General features: G+C 41.8%; 1 protein-coding gene across 2 annotated transcripts in view; it reads left to right on the top strand.

Annotated features, from left to right (window-relative positions):
• The window catches only part of LOC132821938 (nuclear body protein SP140-like protein), a 51445-nt gene extending 36464 nt beyond the window's left edge, over positions 1 to 14981 (top strand). For both annotated transcript variants that reach the window (XM_060834931.1, XM_060834932.1), the window contains 9 exons: positions 862 to 916; positions 2301 to 2399; positions 5297 to 5439; positions 6621 to 6692; positions 7867 to 7982; positions 9207 to 9333; positions 10052 to 10126; positions 11073 to 11216; positions 12965 to 14981. In XM_060834931.1, the coding sequence (XP_060690914.1) occupies positions 862 to 916; positions 2301 to 2399; positions 5297 to 5439; positions 6621 to 6692; positions 7867 to 7982; positions 9207 to 9333; positions 10052 to 10126; positions 11073 to 11216; positions 12965 to 13066 (933 nt within the window). In that variant the 3' untranslated portion in view covers positions 13067 to 14981. The remainder of the gene's footprint in view (positions 1 to 861; positions 917 to 2300; positions 2400 to 5296; positions 5440 to 6620; positions 6693 to 7866; positions 7983 to 9206; positions 9334 to 10051; positions 10127 to 11072; positions 11217 to 12964) is intronic.
• The last annotated feature ends 3940 nt before the right edge of the window (positions 14982 to 18921 follow it).

Here is an 18921-nt window from a genome sequence, read left to right as displayed (position 1 = left end):
CAAAATGTGTTGTCACCTCCCAAATCCCTCTATGGATCTCTCCACTCTCCATCCTTGACACAGCACTGGAACAGTCCAAATCAAATCACGTCCTCAATGACTGTAACCGTGCTGCATATTGATGTGGGAAAAATTTCATGAGTAATGAACGGTGAATGGAAAGTTATCCAGGAGTGCTTTGGGACAATCAAGCCTGAATATGTCATTAGCATCGATGGTTGACCACTCCCCACCCCACCCCACCCCCACCCCACACTCCATTGTAAAGATAAGTGGAGTTGCTGAGTTCATTATGGCAATGTAACTACAAGATGCAGAGTGACACCATGGCCTCGTGATAGTATCCTGTTAATCTGTTAGGACTATTAATCCAGAAACCCAGGTAATGTCCTGGACCTAGATTTGAATCCCACCATGGTCAAGTTTGATTCCAGTAAAAATCTGAAACTAAGAGTTTAATGATGACCATGAATCCAATGCAAATGTTGGAAGAACCCATCCGGTTCACTAATATCCTTTCAGGAAGGAAACTGCCATCCTTACCTGGTCTGGCCTATACTTAGCTCCAGACCCACAGCAATGTGGCTGACTCTTAACCGCCCTCTGGGCAATTAGGGATGGGCAATAAGTGCTGACCTAGCCAAGTGATGCCCTCATCCCATTAGTGAATTAAACAAAAAGATACCTCAAGAAACAAATTTGTGAGAATTGGGTTGGGACCTGCTCTGAAGGTGAAACAGACAGGTCACGAATATGAATCATTTTGAGCCTGGATGTTGGGGGTGAAGTCCATATAATAGTGATCTGGCCCTGCTTTTTAAGAAGACATGCAATGTAAAATGGGATGTGTTGCTGTTTCAGAGCTACATTGGGTTGGTGAGGAAATCTACCATCCACCATGAAGCTGAGTTATCAGGTGAGCACAGACAAAAATTGGAAGTGGATCATTAAATTCTGTTTAATAAGAAATAAGTGAGTGAAATAAGAAGGCTTATTTCAGGTCCAGTATTAAAAAGACAATAGTAAATGAAACACTATGAATATAAGAAATAGAACCATGAGCAAGCATCATGGGCCATTGAGCCAGGTATCATATTCAAGTACATCATGGTTAATCTCTCTTGGCCTCCACTCCATAGTCCTGACTGTTCCCAATAACCCTTGATTCCCCATCACTTCAAAAATGTCTGTCACGGGCTTGTATATACTCAATTACTCGACTTTCAGAGCTGTCTGGTGTAGGAATTTCCAAAGTTTTAGAACCATTTGAGTGAAGAAATTCTTCCTGGTCACCATATTAAATGGGAGATTGTTTATTCTGAAATAGTGTCCTTACGGTCTTTGAGGAGAAGCATCCTGTTGGCAGCCAGCCTGTCAGCCACCTTAGATTCTAATATGTCCCAATAAGGTCCTCCCTCTTCAAAACTCCAATGAGTAGAGGTCCAACCCTCTCAACATTTACTCATAAGGCAATCCTTTCATCACCTGGAAACAGCCTCATGAACATTTTCAGAACTATTGGGACCAAAACTACTTTGTTCCAACAAAGAGTGCACAGAGTCAAAAATAAATCTTCAAAAGATGGAGGTGTATATCGGACTTGAAACATTAACTCTGCCCTCAGAAGCTGCCAGACCTGGTGAGTTTCTCCAGCATTCTTCATGTCTGTTACAGATTTCCAGCATCTGCAGCGTTTGATGTTTATTTGAGTGAAATTTTCAGTTGTCTTTAGGTATACCAATGGGGGGAATGTGTGCACTTGGCTATTATTTATGTTTCAAATAACATCACAAAAATGACGGTGATGATTTTTTCTATGACAATATAGACTACACTTCTAAAACACTTCATTGGCTGTCATGCCCTTTAAAACGCCTGTTGCTGCTAAAGTCTGAATGTTATTCGAAATCCTTTGAATGCTCTTCAAGAGATCATTATTCATCCCACAAGTTGCAACTGTTTCCATTCCTGCAGACAATTATTTCTGAAAAAAATGCCCCAGTCCATCATCAGTCCATAAGATGGCACTTCTCACTGAGGATTTAACAATTTAAGGGAAAGATAACCTAGATCACATGGCTCGAGAATTTGGATTTGTACACAGGCATTGAGCTGATGTTGTCCTGAGACGAAGTGGGAAATAATCAGATATTACATTGCACTCCACTCAATCTGCGGAATGCACACACATCCACATTGCACTAATGCAACATACACTGCCTCCCTCCAAAACACATGACATTGTCTTTGCACACAACAAGCCTCCCTGTTCTGTATAACCATTTTGTTGTAATGTGCAGAGCCTAAGAACACCGAACAGGATGATTTCTCCTCAAACAAGCTCCCAGTTACATGTGGTTCCTTGAAAGCATTCCTGTACAAAAACAGGTTTACAACAGGTATGGATTCAATAGTTTTTGCTAATGTGTGCATGTAAGATTGTGTGCAATCATTATCAATTATGTGTGTACTTCTGTTTTTTAGTGCATACATTAATGAAAATGATTGCACATTGATGCTACTTGCTGGCTCGAGAAAAAAATTTCCCTCGTGAAGATCTGAAGAACTCCAGCTCATTATTTGCAACTCTGGCCATCCAGCCTGGAACCAAAATCTCAGAGCACACTGTATGTCACACACACCCCGTGTTCATATCATTGGCATCTGACGTGCACCAGCCTCACCACATCATTGTGGTGCATCTCTAATCCACTTATAAAATGGTTCTGTGCTTTAATGCTACCCTCTGTATGAGACCAGCACCTCTCTTGCAATGCCGCTGCAAAGATCACTTAGTACACAGGCTCAGGGTTCCAGCTTATGTCCTGGACCATGCTCTCTTCATGCCCACTCACTCTGCCTTTTCTTGTCTTTCCTTGCCTTTTTATATATTGCTCCCTTAGACATAGCTTTAAGGCTGACTTGCCTTGCTATTCAGTCAGACACAAAACAAAGCAGCTTGTACTGGTTGTCAGCTGTCATCAGTCAGGAGAGTGGATATGCTGCTGTATGGCACTGTCCCATCTTCATCTTACACCCACACCATATGCCAGCAGTTTGCATGGTAAATGTATTGTATGTGCATTAATCAAAGGGCCATAAAGTGGAAGGGGAATTGTCCTCCGTCAAGTCAAGGCTGTTGTGTGTCAGTGGGTTAGTCCATTTTACCACTTGGCTAGCCACCCAGTTAGTCTGTTGACCTGATCCTACAGTCTATAGCTTTAATTCTCAGCAACCATTAACACATTATTTTTAAACTTTTATAATTGTCATTTATGTGCAAGTGTAAATCATTCATATAAGCGACAAACAGTCTGTGAAGCAAGCAAATATTCATTCAGATTCTTGCCTATGTCTTCCAACTCCACAGAGAAGAACACCAAATGACTTCTTCACTATCCTATCTACCTGCGACTCCACTTTAAAGGAGCTATGAACCTGCACTCCGAGGTCTCTTTGTTCAGCAAGTTCCCTAGGACCTTACCATTAAGGTGTATAAGTCCTGCTAAGATTTTCTTTCCCAAAATGCAGCACCTCACATTTATTTGAATTAAACTCCATCTGCCACTTCACAGCCCATTGGCCCACTTGATTAAGATCCCTTTGTAATCTGAGGTAACCTTAATCGCTGTCCACTACACCTCCAATTTTGGTGTCATCTGCAAACTTACTAACTGTACCTCTTATGCTCACATCCAAATCATTTATATAAATGACGAAAAGTAGAGGGCCCAGCACTGATCGTTGTGGCACTCCACTGGTCACAGGCCTCCAGTCTGAAAAACAACCCTCCATCACCACCGTCTGTCTTCTACCTTTGAGCCAGTTCTGTATCTTTTTAAAATATTTTCCGTTGCTAAGCTATAGATGTAATTGTCAATTTTTTCTTCCGTGTAATCTGGTAAACTTTGTAAATTTTGCAGTAATTGGACTTTATTTACCAAACCGATTATCTTCTTCAGTATTCTCTTTCCTGACTGTGGCAGGTTTGTAACAATGCTTGCCCTAATACCAACTTACTCTGACTCGGTCCTTGTTGGAGTAGCAATGTATTGATCATACTATTAAGAAATCAGTGCCTTGCTAGGCCATTGAAGTTGCTACATAATTTGAGCAGATTGTGGCCCGAACACCACTTGCTTTCCTATCTCCCACAATTCTTGACAGTGAAATTTCTATAAAACCCAACTTGAACATATTCAGTAAACCAACATCCACAGCTTTCTGCAGAAGAACATTCCAAAATCTAATGTTCTTCTGAGAAAACAAGTTCCTCCTTATTTCCGTTTTAAATAGTAAACTTGGCTGCAGAGTGAGAGAGTCTGACAGCACAAAAAGAGATCAACCAGCCCATGGTACGTACCAGTAATCAAGAACCTACTTACCATAGTCCCATTTTCTAGGATTTGGCCCATAGCCTTGTATGTTATGGCACTTCAAGCAATCATCTAAATACTTGTTAAATGTTGTGATGGTTATGGCTTATACCATCCTTTCAGACAGTGAGTTCCAAATAACCAACACTCTCTGGATGAAAGTACTTCCCCTTAAGTCACCTGTAAACCTCTCTTTTTTTATTTTAGATCTACACCCTCTGGTTATTGATCCCTCTACTAATTGAAACAGTTCTTGCCGTGAATCCTGTGTATGCACCTCATAATTTTATACATTTCAATCAGGTCCCCCCTCAGCCTTCTCTGCTCTAAGGAAAGCAGTCACAGTCTATTTAGTCTCTTTTTATTGTCCCAGTATCTTTGTAAGTCTCCTCTGCACCCTGTCTAGAGCAACCATCCTATAGTCCTTCCTATAGTATGCTGACCAGAATTGCACACAGATCTCCAGCCGTGCACTGAGGGCTGTTTATGCTTAATCAATGCATATATGCCCTTAGAGGTCTGATAGATTTTTGGAAACTAAGGGATGTGTGGAAGGCTAGAATGGTATGGTTGACTTGAGTTTAGTTATAATCAAGCTGGAGAGTTTTTGTTCCCTTCTGTACCTTTTTGTAAGGTGCTTATGTTTTAGCTATCAATGGAGATTACCCTTCCTCTGTCTTGATTAATTTGTTACCGTCTTGGTCTGCCTGACTCTTTTCAATCCTTCTCATTCCTGGCACACCTCTGCTGGCTTACCTATGTGATCTCTTGAGAGTGGACTCTTGTTTTTCCTTTTCTAATGGTCAAGATGTACCCTTCTCCTTGGCATGAAATGGATGTGATTTGCCTCAGCTAGTGGTGTTTTCCTTTCAGTTCTACTGAATATATCTATCTCATTCTTTCCATTTCTTTACTTTAAGGAGTAAGTGGAAAATGTATTCGAACGAACAATAAATGGCTGACTCCATCAGAGTTTGAAAGTATGAGTGACATCAGCCAACATCTTCGATATTGGAAGAGAAACATCCACTGTAAATCAAAGACTCTGGGCCAACTGATTCAGGTCTGTTCCACTAAATCCACTGTCTGGTGAGATGTTGCTCATGGGGTGCTTTAAGCCTGCATCTTTATCCGAAGGCAACATTTCCAGTGCTCTCATTTCATCACAACAGGCTATCAGCAGTGAACTCCACTCATAAGACTCCACAAGGTGCTACCAGATGGCAGTCTATGAAAACGCTTTGTGTATAAAAATTGGTCTGAGAGGGTGTGAAAGGGAAATCACACTGACAAATTTACACAAGTCACCCTTACTCAATCCACATGTGAGTCTGGGGCACTATTAAATATGGCCCATAATTCAGACATTCCAGCTGGCCACATAAAACAAGCCTATGACCTACGATCCCTACATCTGTTTAATGAGGTATCATGCCTATTAAAGAAGCCTTCTGGATCACTTCATCTTAGAGATTTAGTGATTGCAGCTCACCCTGTTCTAGATTCTGAAACAGCTGTCAAAGATGTAGAGTAAATAAATTCTCCACAGTATTTCGCTGTGATCCCTTTTGCCAATGACATCTCCTATCCACATTGTTCCAGAACCATCCATCAGGTTTCTGCCTTTATCTTTTAATCTTACCAAATGTCTGAACCCTAACTGAAACCAGCATCACAGAAGTAGGCCCAGCCATATTCCCACCCAAGTGTCTTACACATTAGATGAAGATCAACAAAAATAATTGCTAAAAATTAACCATAAACAAAATCAAATGGGAAGTTTCTGAACATGCAGTTGTGGATAGTTAATTGAAAATTGCCTATTCATTTATTGTTCTTCTGTTATTTGAGTAAAGTAACTATGCATCACCTAACTTGCACACTGCATTGTTAACATGAGCTCCCTTTCATTTCCTTATGTAGCAGCGTACGTGTCACCAGCTATATCATCAACACACGTCAACTTCCGATCATATCCACATTGCCCTACTTTCAGTTTCAGTCACTGTCACTCACTTTGACCTATTTCCTTGCCCTTCACAGAATCTACATTATATTCCGTTCAATTCAATTCATTTCATTCCACTGTCAGTATCTGTCTGTCCCCTGTCCCATTTCTTCCTCTGTCCCAGGGTTTTGTGCTCTCTGACATCTTGTCACACCTTGGAATACATCTACAAGTTTAGTATCCATGTGATTTAATTTTTCTTCCTCTGATCCTTTCTATAAATTCTATTTTTCCAGAAAGGCTACCTGAAACTTCACAAGCTTGATTGCATTTGTGATAAGTGCACATCTCCCGATTTTGAATCTCAGGTAAATAAAACTTTGTTCTTGGTGGTGTGGTAGTGGTGGTTTGAGTGAAAGAGGAGAATTAACAGATTCACAATCCTTTGAGTGAATACATATATCATTCTCAACCTGAAACTTGGTGAAAGCATCTCTCAATATCCAATCTGTTCAGCCATCTTAGAGTTTTACCCTTCTAAATTTCTCATTCTTTGAAATTCCAGAGACCATCGTTATTTCAGAGCAGCTGGATCCCAACACAATTCTGATTTATGATACAATTACAGAAATACAAAAGAGAAGAGGAAAAAGAGACAATTGTGCACACACAGATCAAGAGACAGTCAAATAATGATAATCAGACAGAGATAGAGAGTTACCAAATGAGAAAGAGAGATTGGTATATCTAAAGATTCACAAGAGAAAGCAGATGAGCATTTGAAAAAAGATAGAGAGATGCACACAGCTGGAATATTGGTGATAGTAATGGAGAAAAGGAGATTTGGAGCAGAGATGTTCCTGTGTTTGCCTTGAGGTTTTGTGATGGCTAGAATTTTCTCTTCCCTGAAGCTGATGAGAGAGGCTGTAAGGATTGGACGAGTTTGCGATGGAGTAGAATTCAAATTAGGTTTGATTGTTATGTGTACTGAAGTACAAGGATACAGGAATACAATGAAAGGTGTACAACGTCACCATTCCAGACACCATCTGAGGTACAAAATCTACCTAATTCACTTCTTCCTGGCACCCCCACAATAATGCTGGGCTGAAAGGCCTGTGGGTGACTTCCCCCACTTGTCAGGGGTGGGATGTGGTGGTCAGGTCTTTTGGAAGCCTGGACAGTGGGTAAGGGCCACTGAAAACCTAGCCCTTTCTTCCAATCTCTCCCGTACCCCTTTGCCTGTGGCATCTATCTCAGGACAAGAATATAAAGACTTACTTTCACCACATGGTGTCAACAAGCAGTCTTTAGACTCAGCCTCTGATTGTCTAACAGCTTCTGAAAACCTGGACAGGCAGTGTCAAGGCACTCGAGAGGATGAGGAACTCACCTACATGCTGCCTATCAACTCTGAATGAAGTGATAGACAGGCAAAAGGACTGGTAAAGACCACATTTAAGCAAAGTCTACATTGTTGTTTGCAACAAAGATTTCAGTATCACTCAGCCATATGTATAACTTGCTGTTTTAAATTAATAGGAGAATGATGATGAATGTTCAGCATGTAACGATGGAGGGGATTTAATCTGCTGTGATGAATGTCCCAGAGCTTTTCACGATCTCTGCCACGTCCCCTTGCTCAGTCCAAATTTAAGGTTTGTATGTTGGATTCAATACATCATTGTGCCATATTAGGAGAGTTAGGGGACTGAAGTGTTAGAAATAGTTCAATAATAGAATTGTGGAATATTGCAACACAAGAATATGTCTTTCATGCAATCATAGGGAAAGAAATCTTTTGTGTGAGCATGATGTGTCTGAGCAAAGGCAGTGCAGACCAAACCCAGTTGTGTATAAAATATTACTTAACTGCTGCAGAGCTATTTGCATTCCAACATATTCAATACCAACTTGCTCTTCTGAGCAGATGGGAAAATCTCTCACCTTAAAAAAAACTGGCAAGGACATGTAAGTAGATGTTGGCATACATGTGACATTTGATGCCTCCAACGATCATTCCAAAGAATGGTTGACCCACACATCAAGGAGGAAATATGAACCACCAGTGTCAGTGTAGGCGGTTACCATTTTGAAGCCTGAAAACAAAATTAATTGCGGTAACTCATTTTGAATTAATGTGGCATGGTTTGTTCAATAGATCAATTGTACAATGGTTCCATTAATCACAATGCAAGTTTAAAGTCCATCATGAAATGTCAATTTTCCTACTAATGCTACAGGCGCTAACATCTAGGAACATACAAGGTATTCAACTTATTGATAAGAACTACTTACCAGGATAGCAGAGTGTATATAGATATCTGTAACCTATCAGTCTGAGACAATGGAAAGGAACTTGTTTGTATATTTTGGAGAAGTTCATATCTGTCACATTGGAGTAGTTCTGCTTCAGATGTGCCAGCAGCAGTCCAAGTTAAACAGGATGTAACTCCCACACCAAATGAAGAAGGAAATTTCTGAAACAATTTGTTAGCTTTGATTGACAGCATGGGGTAATCCAAATCTTAAGGCAAATTTGAGTAAGTGATCAAAATTCAAGTATTTAACTAAATATTGAGTAGTGCAAATATTCTGCATATCTTAAGAGGCAGAGATATTGCAAGAATATCTACTGGAGACATGAAATTTGTAACAACTTCAATGGGAGATTTCAGGTACTCAAGTGATAAGTGAGCTGATGTACAAAAAGCAATGGATTTTGCTGGGTACATCAGTGTGATGGAGAGAGAAGTCTAGTTTTGTATTTTGAGGTGTAATGAAGTTTGAGCAAATGAAGGATCTCGTCTTCGCATGATGTTTCCTACTGAACTGTACCTTACTGAAAGATTTCAATTAAGAATGTCAATGTTGTTAATTAGTTACAGTGAGAGTTTCATCTGCACCTTCTGCAAAATGGACAGACTATCAGCAAATAAGATCAGGGCAAAGGTCTCCAACAGTGAATTTGATGTATATCGATCAAATATGACTCCAGAATACAGTCTGGTAAGTCTTTGTGATAACGATGTCTAATTCCATCTAGACAATTTACACTCTGCTAAGGAGCTAATGATGCAATAATGTGAGGACCTATTTTTCATACTGTGTGAGCAGTGAACCCAGTGTTGTGAATGTCCTTTCTTCATTCAGTGAGATGTGAAGCTCAGGACAATAGAGGGAAGGCGAGTTCTTCATTTAACACATTCCATTCCCAAACGCCAATAGCTCCTTTTGATTTTTTGTTATGCTTGGATCTAATTCTCACCCAGTTCCAATGTCTAGCAGATTGGAAGAACCAATGTGCAATTAAATGCATGCATTAAACCATCCTGTTTTGCTGTTGGATATTTGTATACATGCCAGCTTTTTAAGACCCTCAAAGAGGAGGAAAAGTTTAATCTTACTTAATGTTCCAACTAATATACTGAGCTGGATAAAATATGGTGGTTTGATTGAGCTGATCTCAGCTGCCTCACCCATTTAACTTTAACACTGTCAAGTTTGGGAGGAGAAGAATCACCCTGGGTTTGTCTTCCTGATCGCCCAGCTGAAAATCTGACTGAATATTGGGCATGTGCACGCAATGCATATGGATTTTTCCTTTGACCAAATAGCCACTGATGTTGTCACAATTCAGGATGGTGTTTAGATAATCTAAATAACTCAATTACATATTAAAGAAAACATTAATTACTTGTTTTTAATTGAGAGTTTTAAATTACAGAAATGTGAATATATTTTACTCCGACTGTGTTGCGAACCAGACGCCCTAGAGTTTGAAAAAAACCCCTGTGACATTGTAAGTATTTGCCATGAGTCACCACTCCTTCACAGTTGGTTACGTAAATGCCAGTTGCAACAAGCAGAAGCGCTGAGTCTGTGTCTCTCTCTGACCCAGCATGCATGCTAAACATTGTGAGTAAAAAGATGAGTCAAGTGTTAGCTCTCTTAACATACTGTGCTAGAACTGGTGCATGCATTAATTGTGTACTACACCGACTCTGCAAACCCACTGTCATGTGGGTGAAATAGAACTCACTCATATTTGCTAACCATGTATTAAACCATGTATATTTATGAGGAACTTTAGTTACCTGTCTCATGGGCTGACGTTGCTGTTCCAGCCTGAACCTGCCTTGGCAAAAATAAACAAATGGTTACTAGTCTTCCCATTCCCAATATGTGATTCCTTGTACAGTTCCATATATTCATAGGTGTTTATCTTCACTAACCATTTATCTCTCAACCATCACCAGCCAGCTAGCCTTTGGGTGCAGTATTTACAGATAACTTATAGTGTGGAAACAGGTGCACACCGACCCTCCAAAGAGCAACCTACCCAGACCCATTCCCCTACATTTACCCCTTCATCTAACACTACATTTTTTTTTGGACTGTGGGAGGAAACTGGAGCAAACCCACACAGACGGTTGCCTGAGGCGGGAATTGAACCCAGGTCTCTAGCACTGTGAGGCAGCAGTGCTAGCCACCATGCGCCCATTATTGAAGTGAGCAAAACTCTTACTCCATATTGATGTTAAAATCTGTGACTTCTCAGATATGCTTGGAGTGTCCACACACAATCATTCTTTCTCTCCCTACTCCAGCAGGCTTCATGTGGTGTTCTATTCATGTTTGATTATTGGCGTGTCCTTACGCAGTAACAATCTGTGTTTTTTTTTCACATAGACTGAATTGGGATTTCCCTGTACGTTCCTGCTTATTGCCAGTCTGCATTTTCACAGGTTCCAAATTACGGTGATATAATTGAAAACCCCATGTGGTTCTGCAAGGTGAAGATAAAGCTGGCCACTAACAGATACCGCACAGTGGGTGGTTTCATCGATGACATCAGGCTAATCTTCCATAACTGTGCCAGATTCAACCAGGTAATAAACAAAGCGGTATGGCTTCAACAGCACAGACTCTCTCGGTTGTGGTGATGACCCCTAAAGAAGGTTGCACATTAATTGCTGTTGGCATGGCTGTGTCATTAAAGATCCCCAGTGGAAATTTTGGGACAGTATCTCCTTCACTTCCTTCTTTTTCCTCTTTCATTCATTTTATGGTCACCGTATTTAGGGAAGGATATAGAGGCAGTTCACAGAATGTCCCCTAGACTAATACCTGGAATTGGCAGGTTGTCTTTTCAAAGGTTGGACAGACGAGGCTCGTATCCACTGGAGTTGAGAAAGGTAAGAGGCGACTCAGTTGAAACATGTAAAAACCCAAGGGGTCGTCATGGAGTAGATGTGGAAGAGAAAATAAAAACTGAAAGAACTACAGATGCTGTAAATCAGAAACAAACACAGAAATTGCTGGAAAAGCTCAGCAGGTCTTGCAACATCTGTGGAAAGAAATCAAAGTTAACATTTTGTGTCTGGTAACCCGTCCTCAGGACTGATTGTAGCTAGGGAAATAGCGCTTTTTTGTACAGAAGATAGGAAGGGGGAGAGGGTAAGGAGTAAATGATAGTTGGGGATAGAGCCCAAAGAAAGAGAAGAACAGTTGGACAGACAAAGGAGTGGATAACAATCTGGCAAAGAGGGTATAGCTGTTAAAGAAGACAGTTATTGGCTAACCGTGGGTTGTGTGTAAAAGTAGACTGTGAGATAACAAGACCAGGTGTATGTTCCCTGGCCAATATCTCTGTCACAGGTTTGCTGCAGTGCTCCTGTAAAGCTCAGCATAAGCTGGAAGAAGAGCACTTCATTTTCCACTTGGGGACTCTGCAGCCTTCTGAGTTCAATAAATTTAGGACTTGAGCTCTCATGTTGTAGCCCTCACCCCACATGCCAGGCCTCTGCCTGAATGCAGGCCATTGCAATAGATTTCAAATTCACAGCATCCATTTCCTTTTGTAAGCTAGGGGATGTCCGGGGTAAGTGGATTTGAGAATTTGAACAACAAGCTAGTGAAAGGGCTCCCACTCTTGATTTGGGATTGAGAAATTGAGAGACAGACAGATAGATTAGGATATGCATGAGGATAGGGAGCTAAAGAAGCAGAGAGGATGACCAAAAAAGCATTGGGCGAATAAGAAGGACTAGGCAAGAGAGGGAGGGTTTAGGGAAGTGAGAGTGCGAGCAATGGGCTGAAGGGAGGAAGAAGGTGAGAGGGGTTGGGGGAAAAGTGTGAAGGAGAGGCTGGGGAAGGACCTGTGTGAGGATTTAGGAAGGAAGAGAGAGAGGCGCTGGCAGGAAAGTGTGAGGGAGGGAAGGGAGAGCTTGGGGGGTGGGGCTGGAAGTTGTGAAAGAAGGTGAGAAAGAGAGAGACAGGCTGGGCAGAAATATGTGAGAGAGAGTTTGGAGGATAAGAGCATAAAAGAGGGGCTGAGAGGAGGATATGAGAGAGGGTATGAGGAGAATGTGAGGGAGAGGCTGAAGGAAAGGATTCAGAGAGGGTCCGCAGGGAGGAGGTTGTGATAGAAGGGACTGGAGAGGAGAAGCGATTGAGAGAGGGGCTGAATGGTAGGGGAGGGAGAGAGAGAGAGAGACATGTGCTGGGGAAAGGAGAAAGTGAGAGATGGGTGAGCTTTTGTTGAAATGAGAAGAGAGTGAGCTATATTACGTTTTTATAACTGAAGTAGGTTACAGTTCCTGGACAATTTACTGATGGCTTCTCTTCTTGTTACTAGGGAAATGAACTTGAAGTCATTGGAAGAAAATTTAGTGATGAATTTGAAGAGGTCATGGTGGAGACATTTGATATCGGCAACAATGATCTTAATATCCCATAAGTGGATAAATGTAACTAAATGAAGAACTACAATGTGTTAATGTACCAGAATCTTACCAGATTATTAACTGTATTTTTGAACTCAACATTTAAATATAGATATATGTATATTTTCTGTATCTTTTATAATAAAATAGAAAATTGATGATTGAATACAACATTATTTATAAGAACATGTATGCTTGTAGCTATTTGTGCATGGTGTATACCTGTACATGGTTGTATAAGTATATAGCATGCAGAATTCAGGTATTATTGGGTTGAATCTTACGAGCAGAGGTTGCATTGACTTGATTGGAGGAATACCCACCATGGGGACTAGCAAGTTATTTTACCATATCTTACCAAACTCACCTCATGAACTACCAGACTTCCCTATGGTATTCCTCATGTCTGATTCGATTCCCATCTTATCATGCATGACTCCCAGAAGAACTTGCTATTCAGCATTTTTCTGCTGAAAGAGTGGCATGCCTGTGCCATCTTTAAAAAGCCAATGTGTACCCTGACAAGTGTTGCCAATCTGGCATTGCCCCTCCTCAGCAATAGTTTGACACAGCAGTTATGAAGCTATGTTGCTTACAGCACACAGCCAGCATGGCTGATGCTCATTTGCATATACCTTCACATTCTCTCACCCTAATCTCTGCTTACTCATTAGGCCAGTGAGCAGGTCTGTAGCTACATCCCGACTAAATACCCTCACTAAGTCAGTGTTACTCACAGACATATCATGTAGCTAACTATGTGTGCATTTGTCCATACAGTGGGATATGCTGCTCCCAGGTAATGAGGGCCATGTCTCCAACATTAATCCAACTTCAGCCTCTGCAACTTGGTGAAGGTGATGCGCTGGCTGACTGACCAGGGACTCGCTGTACAAAGATCTGGGCAACGGGGGAAAAAATACACCCAATGCCATCCTCACTCTGATGGCCACCTTTGTGTGTGGCTGCATCAAGCTGTGCGTGGATCCCCAGTATGCAAATACCAAGTGTCACTACGTACTGAGATTCTACCTGTCCCCGGTGTTGTGAAGGATAGGCCTGGCCTCGCTGCGGAACGCTCCGAGTAGTTGGACCATTCCGTATCACCTGTCCTTTGTGGAGAAGATTATGAAGAAAAACACCTTTGACCACAAGTCCATCAGGAAGTGGTCAGCACGTAGTGTCCTCGAGACCCTTCGGGAAAAGGAGAGGGTGGATCCTATCGAGCTGTTCCCTGAGCAGACTGTCAAAGCCATTTGGCAGAATGCTTCATCGCCAGAACTGTCCAACAAGCACCAAGACATGGCTTGGCTGGTGGTGAGAAGGGCTCTACCTGTGAGATCCTTTATGCAGGCCCAGACTCTCAGCCACACCGCACGCTGCCCTCGAAGCAGCTGCGGGGGGGGAAGAGACTGTCACACACCTCCTTCTGGAACGTGCCTATGCAGAGGAAGTCTGGAGAGGAATGCAGCGGTGTTTGTCGAGGTTCGTCCCGAGCAGCGCCGTGACGCGGGACTCCGTGCTCTATGGCCTGTTCCCCGGGACGCACACTGAGACGAACATCAACTGTGCCTGGAGGATCATCTACTCAGTGAAGGACGCTCTTTGGGTGGTCCGAAACCTGTTGATCTTCCAGCTGAAGGAGTTGACCCCGACTGAGTCTTGCAGACTGGCACATTCCAAGGTCCAGGACTACGTGTTGAGGGACGCGCTGAAGCTTGGGGCAGCTGCCGCCAAGGCGCGGTGGGGAAAGACCACCGTGTAACATCTGCCTGCCTAAGAAGAACAGGGGGCCCATGCAGTCATTTGGGCTCTGCTGACACCTCAGCATATATCGGCATATGAGTGAAAAATGCACAGACCTGTATATAACAATGATAGTTTCTGATCTGTGTATGTAAATGTTGACATATGTATGGCATGACCAAATGTACAGACCATCAAATTATTTTATGATTATTTTACGAATAAAGTATATTTTTGAAATAAAAAAAAGACTGACCAGCACATTACATCAAAAAGGGAATGTATGCAGAACTCCAAAGTGCTTCCCATCCAAAACCCCCATCAATCATTTCAACTCCTCATAACGTTCAGTGCCGACCATTCTTAAACCGACATGACAGATGATGAAGCAGTGACCTTAATGAGGCAAGTCAAGTCATCAAAAAGGCAATTTACAAGCAATGAATCCCCCCATTAATTGGCACTTGCTTCTGCCTTGTGAGACCCTTATCTTACCATTTGGCAAAAAGCATTAAAAAAAAGAGTGAGGGCTTTTGTGGCACAGTGCAACAGTCACGACCTCAGGACCAGAACATGCAGATTAAAGTCCCATCTGCTCCAGAGGTGTGTGATAGCAACTCTGAACAGGTTGATTAGAAAATAAAGGAGGTAGTGACACATTTCCAACATCAAGACATGCCTTGCTGGATGTCTCATCTGATTCCATCACAAAGCTCACCATACCCCATGTTGTTTAAACCCCAAAAGGTTTCACCCACTGTGTGTGAATGTGCAGGTATATATGTGGTGTGCGCGCGCGCGCGCACGTGTGTGTGTGTGTGTGTGTGTGTGCGGTGTTCATATACATGCAAACATAAGAACTAGGAGCAGGTGTAGGCTGTCTGGCCCTTCGAGCCTGCTCCGCCATTCAATAAGATCATGGCTGACCTTTTTGAGCACTTAGCTCCACCAACCCACCCTCTCACAATATTCCTTAATTCCGTTATTGTTCAAAACAAATCTATCTTAGCTTTAAAAATGTTTACTGAAGTAGTGACAACTGCTTCACTGGGCGGGGAATTCCATAAATTTACAAACCTCTGGGTGAAGAAGTCCCTTCTCAATTCAGTCCTAAATCTGCTCCTTCTAATCTTGAGGCTTTACTCTCTTGTCCTAGTTTCACCTGATGAAGGGCTTTTGCCCGAAACCTCGATTCTCCTGCTACTCGAATGCTGCCTGACCTGCTGTGCTTTTCCAGCACCACACCCTCGACTCTGATTTCCAGCAGCTGCAGTACTCACTTTTGCCAAGTGTCACCTGCCAGAGGAAACATCCTCTCTGCTTCTATCTGATCTATTCCCTTCATAACTTTATTTGTTTCTATAAGATCCCCCCTTCATTTTTCTAAATTCCAATAAATATAATCCCAGTCTACTCAGTCTCTCCTCATAAGTCAACCCCCTCAATTCTAGAATCAACTTTGTGAACCTTCTCTGTACTCCCCCTAGTGTCTGTACATCTTTCTCAAGTAAGGAGACCAAATTTGTTTGCAATACTCCTGGTGTGGCCTCACCAGCACCTTGTACAGTTGCAACATAATCTCCCTGTTTTTAAACTGAACAATGAAGGACAAAATTCCATTTGCCTTTCTAATTACGTGTTGTACCTGCAGACCAATCCTCTGTGATTCATGCACAAGGACACCCAGATCCCCCTGCAGAGTAGCATGCTGCAACATTTTACCATTCAAGTAAAGATCCTTTTTACTGTTACTCCTACCAAAATGGATGACTTCACATTTATTAACATTGTATTCCATCTGCCAGACCTTTGCCCACTCATTTAAAGTTTCACAGTCCTCTGCACACTTTGCTCTGCCACTCATCTGTCACCTGCAAACTTATAATGTATACATGGTCACCAATTCCAAATCATCTATATAAATTGTGAATAATTGTGGTCCCAACACCGATCCCTGAGGTAAACCACGAGTTACTTTTTGCAGACCAGAATAGCACTCATTTATCCTCACAATTTGCTTCCTGTTAGTCAACCAATCTTCTATCCATGCTGATACTTTACTCCTAAAGCCATGAATCTTTATGCAGCAGTCTCTAGTGCGGCACCTTGTCGAAAGCCATTTGGAAATCTAGGTACGCCACATCCACTGGGTCTGCGTTGTCCAACTTGCTCATAATGTCTTCATAGAATTCCAAAAGATTAGTTAAGCATGACCTGCCCTTCATGAACCCGTGCAGTATCTGCCCAGCAGGACAATTTATATCGAGATGCCTCGCTGTTTCTTCCTTTATAATAGATTCAAGCATCTTCCCCACTACAGAAGTGACGCTGTACCGGTCTATAAAAGTCCCTCTTTTGTCTACCTCCCTTTTTAAACAATAGCTTCTTATTTGCTGTTTTCCAATCTGCTGCTACTGCCCCAGAGTCCAGTGAATTTTGGAGACATGTGAGACATTTCTGTATAAAGAGAAAAAGATTTTCATGTATGTAGTATAGTTCATGAACTCTGTCTTCCCAAAGCATGTTACAGTGAGGTACTTTTGGAATGTGGGATACACAGCAGGTGACTGCACACCCAAACTATGGCAGCAGTGACATGCTGATGTCCAAATCATCTGTTTTGGATTTGGATGAAAGGACCAAGGGCTCAACTTGTTGATGGACGCAAAGATGAGAAGGAAAGTGAGTTATGAAGAAGAGCCTACAAAGGGATATAAAGAGGCTAAGTGAGTGAGCAGGCATCTGACAAATGAAGCACAAAGAGGGTAAATATGAAATTGTCCATTTTGGTAGAAAGAATAAAATAAAAACATATTATATAAATGATAAGAAGTTGCAGAGATCCGAGATGCAGCAAGATCTGGGTACCCTAAGAGATTAATAACAGAAAGTTAGTGTGCAGGTAATCAGGAAATTTGACAATGTTAAGTTTTATTGTGAAGAGAACTGAATGCAGGAGTAGCAAAGTTATGTTTCAGTTATACAAGGCATTGGTGAGATTGCATCTGGAGTACTGTGTACACCACTGGTCACCATACGTGTGGAAGAATGTTAGTGCATTGGACATAGTTTAGAGAAAGCTTACTAGGCTAATACCTGAAATGAAAGGGTTGCCTTATGAGGAATAGCTAGCCTGGCAAGGCCAGTAACCTCTGGCATTTAGAAGAGTCAGAAGTGACTTATTTGAAGTATAAAAGATCCTGAGGGGACTTGAGCAGGTGGACATCATAAGTGTGTTTTCTCTTGTGGGAAAATCTAGGACTAGAAGTCATAATTTAAAAATTAAGGGGTGCAAATTTGTAAGGAGATGAAGAAACATTCTTGTTCTCTCAGAGGATTGCGACACTTCGGAATTCCCTTTCTCAAAAAGCAGTGGATGCAGAATCTTTAAATGTTTCGAGACAAAGGTAAATCGATTCTTAATGATTGAAGGAATGAAAGATTAGTGGAGAGATTCAGGAATGTAGAATTAAGGTTAAAATCAGATCCGCCATGTCCTTATTGAACGGTGGAACAGGTTCAAAGGGTCAAGTATTGCTTGTTTGTATATTCACTTGTTTTTGGGAGGTTGAATGAGAGATCAATGTTGGCCAGAAAGCAAATATTTCAACTGGTCTTTGAAATTATCATGGGATACTTTACATGCAGCATGTCTCAATGACTATTGCCCAGTGGCCCTAACTTCAGTGGTCGTAAAGTGCTTTGAAAGGCCGGTCATGGCATTCATCAACTCAAGCCTCCCCACTACTCTTGACCCACTCCAATTTGCCTATCGGACCAACAGATCCACGTCAGATGCCATATCACTTGCCCTTCACTCCTCCCTAACACATCTTGACACCAAGAACAGCTATGTAAGAATTCTACTCATTGACTACAGTTCAGTCTTCAGTACAGAGATTGATTACTAAACTTAGTGGTCTCAGACTAAGCCCCATTCTCTGCAATTGGATCCTCAGTTTCCTGACCCACAGTTCACAATCAGTGAAGACTGGGAACAATATTCCATCCACATTAACATTCAACACTGGAGCCCCCCAAACATGTGTACTCAGCCCCCTACTGTACTCACTGTATACCCACGATTATGTCGCCAAAAACCAGACTAATGCCATTTACAAGT

This window comes from Hemiscyllium ocellatum, chromosome 13, assembly GCF_020745735.1.
Source record: "Hemiscyllium ocellatum isolate sHemOce1 chromosome 13, sHemOce1.pat.X.cur, whole genome shotgun sequence".
In the NCBI taxonomy this organism is placed as follows: domain Eukaryota; kingdom Metazoa; phylum Chordata; class Chondrichthyes; order Orectolobiformes; family Hemiscylliidae; genus Hemiscyllium; species Hemiscyllium ocellatum.
The sequence above is the reverse complement of the archived record's forward strand: the minus strand, read 5'-3'. Positions and strand labels throughout refer to the sequence as shown.